The 12,588-nt window shown below is 40.0% G+C and overlaps 1 protein-coding gene across 1 annotated transcript in view; it reads right to left on the minus strand.

The window, feature by feature from the left end:
* LOC138761753 (protein unc-80 homolog) overlaps window positions 1-12,588 on the minus strand; it is a 335,004-nt gene that overhangs the window by 136,739 nt on the left and 185,677 nt on the right. Inside the window, 3 exon segments of the mRNA XM_069934449.1 lie at window positions 1,200-1,338; window positions 6,815-6,919; window positions 9,034-9,234. Of these exon segments, the coding sequence (XP_069790550.1) occupies window positions 1,200-1,338; window positions 6,815-6,919; window positions 9,034-9,234 (445 nt within the window).

Raw genomic sequence — 12,588 nt, forward strand, 5'->3', positions numbered from 1 at the left:
CTCTAATCTATTTAAAATATATTACTTTCTCCTATTTTGATTTGAGAATGTGCATTGTCACACTGTTACTTGTTAAATGTTACTTGTCCCTCTCTGTCCATCTGGCTCGTCTATGTACGTCTTCATTCAAACTTTTCCAATACCCATCACAGTTTGTTTCTATCAACTAATTTCAGCAACAATCCCAAATTTATTAAATCCTTTTGGGCAGTGTTTATGTTGAAACCAGAAATCAAGCAATCTGAGAATGGTTTAATTTTTCATTGTCAGAAGGACATGCATATAACATTATGCTATAAAGTTTATGCATAAACTTTAAAAAAAAGTTGTGGAGATGAAGTATCCAATCCAGTGGCATTTCTATATAACTATTTAGAACAAAAACTTTCATGCAACAAAAATAAAGACAACAAATACTTTCTTGTTAACCAATCCCATCAATTAAGATTTTTGCACCATCTCTACTACTCCGATCATTTAGTCATCTCTCTATTTCTTCATCTATTTATTGCATTTGCCTTCATCATAACTTGATAATCTACTCAACTCTTCTTCTAAGTTTTTAACCTGTAATTGCATGTGTATGTGGGTGCACAATTGTCCGAAGAAAACCTGTTTCGTTGGATTGTACATGTATAGACAGATGATCACAAACTTGAACTTCTCTTGCATTTAAGATCTTCACCATTGTAAATAAACTGAATGCTTATCTCCTCTGGGCAATATTTAGCAGAATATAAAAAATAATCATGAAAAAAATGTTGTAATACATTAATAACATGCCGCCCACCAAACACTATTATAATTTAACTAATCTCCAGAAGATCATACGATTTTTCTAAACAATTAGAATTTTATTTGGGTTTAATAAATCATGCCTGGAAAGTTAACACAGCAGTCTTATTAATGCACAGAACTATTATATTTACATACATTTTACACTGAAATCAACAGGTTTATTGTTAAACAAATTTATATTATTTCTTCAAAGCAAACTCAAGGAATGTGAAATGGCAATAAAGAAATGTAAACTGTCCAAACTTACTTATTTGGTATAATGAGCATTGCCAAATGAATACTACAGGTGGGCCACCAATTAAAAAAAAACACATTCCATAAACTGAACAAATGCAACATCTTAAAATTTCCACCATTTTAAGGTACAGTCTAAGTATGTGTCGCAATGAGATGGATATTACCAGCTGCAGCAGCCATGTGTTCATCCACACTGAGTAAAAGCTCCCAAGCTGCAGGCTGTATGTCACCATACATGTCTTCGGTCAGTATAGGTGCAGCTTTAATCAACAAAGACAGTGGGGCTGGAGACAGGCTCATGACCTATATTAAAACAAAGATCAAGTAGAATTATAAAGAAAGATAAATTTTACAGAGTATACACCATTGTCAGGAGCTGAAGTGGCTACTGTAACCTCGTGCTCCGCCATCTTGAAAGGATAGATTCTGGATTTCCTAATGGAAAGACAACAGTCTATCTGGGTCATTAGCAGAACGTCTAGCAATGTTGCACTGCTGCTCAGGACTGTGCTCAGCCCGCTCCTGTTCATGCTACTCACCCATGACTGCATCACCAGACCCAGCTCCAATTTTAGTGTCATCAGGCTTGCAGATGATAACACAGTACTTGGCCTCATCAGCAACAATGAGGAGTCGCACAACAGAGAAGAGGTGGAAAATCTTGTGAAATGGTGCAAGAGCACAACCTGAGTCTCAATGTGGACAAGATGAAGAAGATGATTGTAGATTTCAGGAACGACCATCCTCCACTACATATCAAAACTTCTGCAGTGGAGAAGGTTGATTACACCAAGCTCCTTGGAGTTCACTTAACTAGTGACCTGTTGTGGACACACAACATCTCTTCACTTGTCAGGAAGGTGCAGAAGCAACTGCATTTCCTGAAAAGACTGAAGCAGGCCAGGCTACTATGTCAACTTTCTACAGGAGCTCTATCTAGAGCGTACTGGCCGGCTGCATCACAGCATGGGATGGTTGCTGCAGAGAAATGGATCGGATGCCAATCCACAGGACATTAAAACTGGCAGAGAGGGTCACTGGCATTTCCCTCCCCGGCATCCACATGATCTATTGGGATCATGTCTGAAGAGGGTGTGCAATATCATTGAGGATCCCTTCCACCCTGCACACAGCATCATTCAGCTGCTCCCACTGGGAAAAAGATACAGGAGGATCAGAGCCAGCACCACCTGTCTAAGGAACAGCTTCTTCCCATGGACAGTGAGAATGCTGGACGACCAAAGGATCTGCTCACACTAACCATCCAAAACTCTCATATTCATCATATATACAAATAAATAATTCAATCTTATTTTAATACTTGTCCTGCATATATATAGTTTGTTTGTATGTGTAATATGTCTGATGGTACGTCTGCATGCTTTTCACTGAGCACTGGAGAATGCTGTTTTGTCAAATTGTACTTGTGCAATCAGATAACAATAAACTTGACCTTATTGCATGCAACAATAAGTATGGGACAGTATCAAATAATGATTTTTATGATGATAATTGAAGGATAAATATTGACCAAGTTACCAGTGAAAACTCCCCCCCTCTCCTTAAAAAGCTTCACGGTTAGTGTAGAGGTTAGCCCAACACTGGTACAGCACCAATTCTGTCTGTAAGGAGTTCGTACGTTCTCCCCATGTCTGTGTGGGTTTGCCTCAGGGGCTCCAGTTTCCTCCCACCATTCAAAACATACTGGGGGTTGTAGGTAAAATGGATGTAATTGGGCAGCATGGGCTTGTGGGCCGAATGTCTACATTGAGTCTACATTTGCCGTGCTGAGTCTACATTTTTATTATGTTTATTAAAGAATTTTTTACAGCAATTGGTAAAAGCAGACATGACCTCTATTTTTCACCTGAATGATAGGATCTGTGTTAATGTAGTATTCAGCAGTATTCCAATGAAGTATCAGCTGACAGATTTTTTCACCACTCTGGAGTGGGTTTTGTGCCTTCTGAATGCAAAGGCAAGAGCAATCAGACACATACAGGAGGTCCCCCGATAATGTTTAATTTAATTTAGAAATATAGCATGATAACAGGCCAGTACCACCCAAATACACCCTGCACGTTTTTAGAGGAAATTAGAGCACCCAGACACATATGGACACAGGAAGAACATACAAACTTCTTACAGACAGCACCAGAATCGAACCTGGGTCACTGGCACTGTAATAGCATTACCCTAACTGCTATGCTAGCCATGTAAAGATTCTGTTCCTGAGCACTGTCTGCAAGCACTGCAATACAGCATCTTTCTCTACCTTTCCTCCATGGCTCCATTTGCCTGTTTATTTTCCATCACTCACCAGCCTCTGTCTCTAACCTTCCACTCTCACCCACTTGACTCCATCTTTCCATCATTCATCACCTCACCTCATTCCACCTATTACCTACCAGACCCTTTTAACTCTACTTCTCATCTTTTTATATTGGCTATCTTCCCTCTTACACTCCCAGTCCTGAAGCAGGGTCGAACCAAACTACTGACCATTCCTTGGCCTCTACAGATGCAACTTGACCTGCTGAGTTCCTCTAGAAGTTTGTTTTTCATCTTACACTCCATGTCCTGATCAATTAGCCAAGCATATCAAAGGCCTTCTTTGCTGCATTACCTACTCGTGTTATCACTTTCAGAAAGTTATGACCTTGCGCCCCCAAGTCTCTCTGCATCAAGGTCCCTGCCATATATTCCAGTGGGCTAATACAATTTGTCCTCCAAAAATGCACAACTTCACTGGAAGAACTCAACGGGGGTCAAGCAGATTCAGTGAGAGAAAAAGAATGGCTGACATTTCAAGCTGAAACCTTATGTTGAGACTTCAGCTGAAAATTTTGATAATTCTTCTTCTCAACTGATGTTGCTCGACCCACTGAGTTCTTCAGCCGATTGTGTTTCACTTTAGATTTCAGCATCTGCAATCTCCTGCATTACCTTACTGGTCTAGATTCAATTGCCATTACTTCGCTCAACTTTCAGCTGATTTATGTTCCGTCGTAACCTGAGATAATCTTCATCATTATCTGTGACCCTACCAATTTTTGTGTTATCTACAAATGTGCGAATCATATCAGTTACACTTGCCTGACCCGGAATATCCGAGAGCCCGTGTAACATCAGGTTTCCATTTGAACAAAGAAAACACAGCTCATCCTTTCAATATCTTGAGCATCCATGTTGGGTGATTCCAAGAAGATCCTCCCTCCTTGAGTTATTTGAACCAGCAACACTTTCAATTGGGCCTCTCAGAATTTGGTTGTCAATACTTACGTATCGACTTAATTTTTTCTTTTTGTAATCTACAGCAGTTAACGTCTACACTTTGAAAAGTGCTGCAAAATTCCAAGTTTTGTCATAACTTTCCAGTTTGAGTTCCAAGAAATTATGTTCAGGTATGCACTGCATAACATTCGTTCGGTCAAGAAACCGTGGCCCCATAAGGTTAGAGTTCAGAAATCTCAATCGGAGAACAGGACATAACTGGATGCAGTGAACACAACATGCAATGTGTATATCTCATATCTGTTGTATACAAAGCGATTGCACTGCTAGCTGTATAATGGTACAGTGTAGCTAGCCCATAGCGCAAGAGAAGTTATAATTGCATGCAGGTTAGCTCAGAAAGAACATGCCGTTCCCAGAAAAAATGACACGAACCTCAGTTGAGTGTAGTTAACACACTGAGCTTTATTGGGTTCACAGCCCTGCTTTTAATCTCAAGATGAGGGGCATGGTCAAAACCCTCTCAGCACTGATTGGTGTGTTTGTGATCTGCTTTCCCTGATAGGCCAGTTAAGTTATTTTGGTTATGGCCAATTGGAGGGCAGCGCTGTGGGCTTCGTGCAGCCTGCTGGATCATTGCGTTCACCCTCCATTTTGTGAGGCCCCACGGGGGAGCTGCAAAGGGCCACCACAACAGTACATCTTCTTTCTTTTCTTCTTTGGCTTGGCTTCGCGGACGAAGATTTATGGAGGGGGTAAAAAGTCCACGTCAGCTGCAGGCTCGTTTGTGGCTGACCAGTCCGATGCGGGACAGGCAGACACGATTGCAGCGGTTGCAAGGGAAAATTGGTTGGTTGGGGTTGGGTGTTGGGTTTTTCCTCCTTTGCCTTTTGTCAGTGAGGTGGGCTCTGCGGTCTTCTTCAAAGGAGGCTGCTGCCCGCCAAACTGTGAGGCGCCAAGATGCACGGTTTGAGGCGTTATCAGCCCACTGGCGGTGGTCAATGTGGCAGGCACCAAGAGATTTCTTTAGGCAGTCCTTGTACCTTTTCTTTGGTGCACCTCTGTCACGGTGGCCAGTGGAGAGCTCGCCATATAATACGATCTTGGGAAGGCGATGGTCCTCCATTCTGGAGACGTGACCCATCCAGCGCAGCTGGATCTTCAGCAGCGTGGACTCGATGCTGTCGACCTCTGCCATCTCGAGTACCTCGACGTTAGGGGTGTGAGCGCTCCAATGGATGTTGAGGATGGAGCGGAGACAACGCTGGTGGAAGCGTTCTAGGAGCCGTAGGTGGTGCCGGTAGAGGACCCATGATTCGGAGCCGAACAGGAGTGTGGGTATGACAACGGCTCTGTATACGCTTATCTTTGTGAGGTTTTTCAGTTGGTTGTTTTTCCAGACTCTTTTGTGTAGTCTTCCAAAGGCGCTATTTGCCTTGGCGAGTCTGTTGTCTATCTCATTGTCGATCCTTGCATCTGATGAAATGGTGCAGCCGAGATAGGTAAACTGGTTGACCGTTTTGAGTTTTGTGTGCCCGATGGAGATGTGGGGGGGCTGGTAGTCATGGTGGGGAGCTGGCTGATGGAGGACCTCAGTTTTCTTCAGGCTGACTTCCAGGCCAAACATTTTGGCAGTTTCCGCAAAGCAGGACGTCAAGCGCTGAAGAGCTGGCTCTGAATGGGCAACTAAAGCGGCATCATCTGCAAAGAGTAGTTCACGGACAAGTTTCTCTTGTGTCTTGGTGTGAGCTTGCAGGCGCCTCAGATTGAAGAGACTGCCATCCGTGCGGTACCGGATGTAAACAGCGTCTTCATTGTTGGGGTCTTTCATGGCTTGGTTCAGCATCATGCTGAAGAAGATTGAAAAGAGGGTTGGTGCGAGAACACAGCCTTGCTTCACGCCATTGTTAATGGAGAAGGGTTCAGAGAGCTCATTGCTGTATCTGACCCGACCTTGTTGGTTTTCGTGCAGTTGGATAATCATGTTGAGGAACTTTGGGGGACATCCGATGCGCTCTAGTATTTGCCAAAGCCCTTTCCTGCTCATATATAACCTACAATACATGTCTTGATAGTCATTATAAAGGCCTATGTTACTGACATATTTACTGTACTTTCTATCATTATTTTAATGTGAACTTTCCCTACTTACAAATAAAAAGTTTATTAACCCATATATTGCCTTGCCAGATTATTAGCTGAAAATACAGTTCCGTATGTGTACAGAATCTTGGCTATTTAGTTCAATACAGGTATACTAAATTGTACCATATTGCTTTGCTAAGTATATAATATGCTGTTAGCACAATGTCCAAATCGCATAACGTCCTATTTCACAGAAAGTATCGTGGATGTTAAACGACATATGACAAGAATTTCAAATATTTAACTGATGTTTGTATTGAAAATAAAGCATCAGTATTATTGCCTGAACTTTTTCCCAACCAAATCAATGAGCTGCAGAAAAATGGCAGATGAGATGATAATCATTATGTACAACTATTAGCCTAAGAATAAAACTAAAACTAACCAAATGATATCATACCTGAGTCCTAATATATTTCAACATTCCAGAATCCTTTTTTCCCTCCAGACTTGTAACAGGAATCCTTTTTCTCAAAGGTGTACGGAGACAAGATTTGTCAGAGCACTAAAGAAAAGAGAACCCATAAGTATTTGGGTTAAAATAACTGCATTTTAAAAGCTAACAGCACCTGATATTCCATCTGGGCACTCTCTAACCACATGGGATTGTCATCAACTCCAGTTTCTGTTAAACCTTCCCCTCTCCCCCCCCCCCCCCCCCCGAGTTTCTTTCCCTATCTCTCTGTCTCCTTTCCTCCAGCTTCCTATACCATTCCCTCTCCATTCAGAGAGCCACCCTATCTCCTATTACTTCTCAGCTTTTTTTCTCTTTTACCCTTCCATCTGCATCCACCTATGACCTTTTCCCTGTTAGCCTGTGCTCTTCACCTTGCCCCTTCCTCCCTTCTCTCCTCTCCCCCTCCTCCCACCTTTTTATACAGGTGTCTGTCTGCTTTTTGTTCATACCTTGACAAAGGGCTCAAGCCCGAAATGTTGGTTACCCTTAACTTACTCTTGATGCGACACAACCTCCTGAGCTTCTTCAGTACTTTTGTACATATAGTATGGGTTTAAGTGACAGGCAAACATTTTTTCCCCCTAGTATTCCAAAAATTACTTCACTTTTACTGTATTTTATACTTACTCAAATGCAAATGTATTGTTTGACCTTATTTTCCACATGATGAGTTTTTAACAGATGCAGCTTTGAACATGGAACATGCCAAATGTGGTATGAGAAAAAAGCATGAGAAAAGTAAAAGGACATCCAACATAAGGTTGAGTTCCCAGGAATGATTTTGCTGTTTCCTTTGGTCTTGGAGAGGAGGCATCAAATTTACAAACATTTTTGCAGAAAACCCAAGTTAACAAGAAAATGTTGACAAGTGGTCCATCCTTTCTCTCTTTACATCCAGTTAACCATTTATGAACTTGCTTTTCAACCTCCAAACAAAATGGCAGTGGCATTCAATTGTCATTATTTGAGGGGAAATAAGATGAAGCTACAGTAAAACTCAATTAATCCACTATGCTTAAAATTAGTGGTGCTGGACTGTCAGATTTCTTAGTATTATTGCATGCTATTAATACCCCAACACTCTTAAGATTAAAAAAAAAAGATCGCACAGTATTGGAAGAAATTTTCTAGAAAACTTGTGAAGTGCAGGAACCCTGGTTCCATTCTAATATATCCCAATTTCAAAGTATTATCTTCCAAAAGCGCGAGTTACAATATTCTGAATTTTGATCTCTTTAATCCAACAAATCAAACACTGTGGCTGTTGCTTATATAATTTTAATTAATTGATAAAACAGATAACATTTTGCATAGCTTTGCATTAAGACTTTCATAACGATGAATAACAAAGTATTTACTGTATAATGAAGATATAAAAAGCTTTTAAATAAATACACAAACTTTAAAGAGATACAAAGATATTTAAAGAGACAAAAAATTCAAAGAAAAATTTCTCGTGCTCATGCTTCCTTCATATCTGGTTGAATAATGAGCAAGTCGTTAGGGCGGATATTACAACATTTTACACCATAGTCACTATGGTAACATTACAAACAAGAGTTTTCTTAAAGAGACAGGCACAAAATTAACTAAGAGTTAAAAACACAAGGTTTTAACCTTTACACCTGGGTATCGGTGAGTGTCGGAACAGTGGGAAGTCCCCAGAGCCTCGTGAATGTTACAGCAGGGCAGGAACACTAGACCCCAATGACAATCAGGTCAGGGACAGAGCCACAAATCTGCATTGAAGAGAGAACAGGAACCCTGGGCCTTGATGAGCATCAGTTCAGGAAGGGAGAACTAGATCCATTGCATTGGAGAGCGGGAATCCTGCGCCTTGGTTTTACAGAGGGTGAGGAATGGGCAGAATTTAGAGAGAAATTCTAAAGCATGGCAATTTTACAAATTAATATATCGACAAATAATCCACATCAACTTTATTTTCTACCTGAACCACAATAAGTGGCTCTTTGAACAATCAACAAACAGCACATTTGATGAGAACTAAAGCAAAATGAATTTAACCAGTGCGCCTTTACTATGTTGTATTCAAATATTGGACAACAACATGACAATAAATTCTGATTCTGCTGAGAATAAGGCAAGATAGAAAAACAAGATTCTTCATCCAAAATGTAAAAGGATTACAGAATTATAAATACCTCTTTGGATTTCTTGGGCCTCAAACCAATTTTATTTGCAGAATCATCATCACGGATTGTATCCACAGTGTCCCCATAGAGGAGCTTGATTGCCCTCACAAGTCGAGCACAAGATCGGCTGTGATGCTGGTAGCAACAAGGGTGGCAGTAATCAACATGACAACAGATGAAACTTTGTTGGCTGCTTAACAATATCATAACCTATAGGAAAGGAACATAATAATCATTAATACTTTAAAAAAAAACCTAATTTTGAACAAAATAAGAAATCTGGTAACAGACAGCTAAACTCTGGTGTTATTTATGCCTTAGTGAGACTCAGAACAAAAGTCAGATTTGATAATGAAGCTGGCAGATATTTTCTCATCTGAAAATATGCATCATTAAAAAGACAAAAGAAAGTGGAATCTCAAACAAAATTAGCACACTGAAAAATTCAGTCCATCATTCAGATTATGTCAACAAAAGGTGTAAGCCCCTTCCATCTTACATCTGGGGCATCTCTTGTGCTCTTGGCCATTTCAATAATTTCCAATTCTCTAGTCCTATCTGGCTCATCTTTACCATGGACATCTAGTCTCTATACATTTCCATTCCCCATCAGAAAGGTATTAGGACGGTCCACTTCTTTCTTGAATAAAGTCCCAATTAGTCCCCTTTCACGAACATTCTCATCCACCTGGCAGAATTTGTCCTTATCCTCAACAACTCAACTTTTGGTCCCTCTCACTTACTACAGATCGAAGTGCTGGTCCTGCGCACTCATATATAGGCCTTGTTTAAGCTTGTCTTTTTGTTTGCTCACAGTCCTAATCCACCCCCAACCCCGCCAGTCTTTACCTCATTACCTCGAAGATTACATCGCTGCTGCTTCCTGCACACATGCAGAATTCAAAGGTTTCATTACCTTTGCCATCAAATTCCACCTTGCCCTCAAATTAATCTGAATCATCTTTGACACTTCTCTTCCTTTTCTGGATCTCTCGCTCTTCATCTCAGAAGGTAGACTTGCCACTGACATCTTCTATATACCCACCAACTCGCATGGCTACTTCAACATGTCTTTGTACCCTGCCTCCTATAAGGACTTTATCCCTTTTTCTGAAATTCTCTGTCTGTGCCACATCTGTCCTCAAGATTAGACATGCTCTAATGCTTCTGAAATGCCCTCCTTCCTCCTGAAGTGTGGCTTTCTATTCCATAGATGAAGGAGCCTCACATGCATTTCCTCCATTTCCAGATTTTCTACTCTGAGTCTTCTGTACCCCCATCCCAGGCAGAATAGCAAGAGAGTGTCCTTTGTCCTCAGCTTTCACCCTACATCCCCTCCCGATTCAACTCCAACTGTTACTTACCTGCATCTGCTCCATCCCTCCTCCACAACCTGGTTCCTTCTATCCATCATTTTCCTGTCTGGTTCCACCATCTCCAACAAGTACACTGTTATACTGGTTATCTTTCTTCTTCCTTCTAATCTATCCCGATGCCAGGTCTCAAAACACTCCATACTTTGATGAAGGGCTCAAGCCCAAAATGTCTCTTATGTATTTCTGCCTTTGCTACATAAAGGAAATTGTTTGACCTGCTGAGTCTCACCAGCATTGTGTGTTTTTTACTTCAAACACAGTGTCCACAGAATTCTGTCTTTTACTTCAAAACACTCCATTTACTCTTTCTGCCTTCACAGATGCTGACTGACCTATTTTCTTCCAATCTTCTATGTTTTTTTAAGAATTATTTTACAAATATAAGAACTACATTATTTTCCAATGATATAAGAGTATTTCCAATTCATAGTTAAGCACTCTCTAAGCATATTAACAGGTTACTGAAATGTGTTAGAAATGTCTTTTCAACCAGCTGACCTGTCATTTTCCCTTGCTGTGGCACTAACATAGAAATATAAAAAGTTGGCTCAAAATCATTCAGTATCATGATTGAGTATTGACATAACTCCAACTTCATTACCTTTACCCTTTATCTCTTGATGGCCAAGAATTAATCATTTTGATTAATGATCTGAGAATCCCCAGGTATCTGAAATTGAGAATTCCAAATGGTCCCAACCCTTTATGTGAAGTTTCTCCTCATCTAATCCCTAGTTGACCAAATTTAATCGTGAAATTATTATCTTCTAGATCTGGATTATACAGTTCATGAAACCTTCTCCTTACCCATCCTATAATAATGCCGTATATTTCCATGCAATCATCCCAAAATAATAAAGCCTATTCTATTCCATTTATTATAGACCTCTCATCCCAAAAATCAATCCAATGAATCCCCATTGTACCTGCAGCCTTCTAATATTCTTTCATAGGTCATAATTCAAAATTGCACTCTTGGTGAATTCATATCAAATAAAATTGAAAGACGATTTCCTTATTCTTACATTCAGCTACAAGTCCTTTCCCTCGTGCTTCAGTTACAGACATAGATGTGCAAGGATTTGTCAGCTGCTACGGGGCTGCAGGAATCTTTTGCCAAGTAGGAATGAGGCATTTCCTATACCTTCTGTCCCACTCACGTCTATCCAATCCGAGTTGAGCAGAATTAGAAGCAATGAGCAGTCACAAACCTCATTCATTTGGTTAGTGACCCAGCTTGTAGCCACTCTTCCCACATGGCTCACTTTCCTGTTGCAGCTGTATCAGTACTTTTGTTCATTTCTGACTTAAGTTTGCCTTACAAACAATTCTCAGGAACGGAACCCTATCGAAACCTGTGGACTGCCTCTACCTAGCAAAAAAAATCTTGCAAAACACGATCTCCATTTCTGTTTAGCTTCCCAATCTTCATTTGGATTTACTCAGGCAATTTTTCATCTTTATTTTATTTTTTTCAATTATATATTGAAATACAAATTATAAGAAAAAGACCCCGCCTCTCCCATTAATCAAAACCCCTACTACTATACAAGGTTGAAAAAAAAACGTGGTTATCAAGTGGCGACAACCTGGAAATAGACAGCACAGCATTGATGCTCAGGCAATTTTTCTAAATTAAAAAAATACTAACATTAATTCATTTGGCTAGGAAATTGCCAGCAGCTAAATCTAATCACAATTTACTTCATGCTTTGTTGATTTTTTGCTTATACTTTTTAATCCTAATCACAAAGATAAATTGAAATATTAACTTTTTTCTATTAAACAATAAAAATATTTTTAAAAAATATCAACTCAAATTGACACTACAAAAATCAGATTATTGCAGGTTTCCAGTAGGAAAATAAGTTCAATTTTACAAGCTTCCCTACAGGATTAGTAGCATTTTGTTCAATAAGGTAGTACGAGTTCACATTTTAGTAAAATGGGATTATCACTGTAAGGGATAGCACAGACAGGAAGAACTGAATGGCCACAGTTAACATTTATCATTTTACATAAGCACCATCACAATCAATACAAGTCACAGCCCAGTGACAATTCGATACATTGGAAGAACTGAGAGAAGCCTTGTCAAAGTCTGTACCAGATTTGATACATTTGCAAAGACATTGCAATTTTGTAAGGGAGAACGATTCTGACTGCTGAAGAGAAAACAGCTTTTTGA

This window comes from Narcine bancroftii, chromosome 4 (genome assembly GCF_036971445.1).
Source record: "Narcine bancroftii isolate sNarBan1 chromosome 4, sNarBan1.hap1, whole genome shotgun sequence".
Taxonomy (NCBI): domain Eukaryota; kingdom Metazoa; phylum Chordata; class Chondrichthyes; order Torpediniformes; family Narcinidae; genus Narcine; species Narcine bancroftii.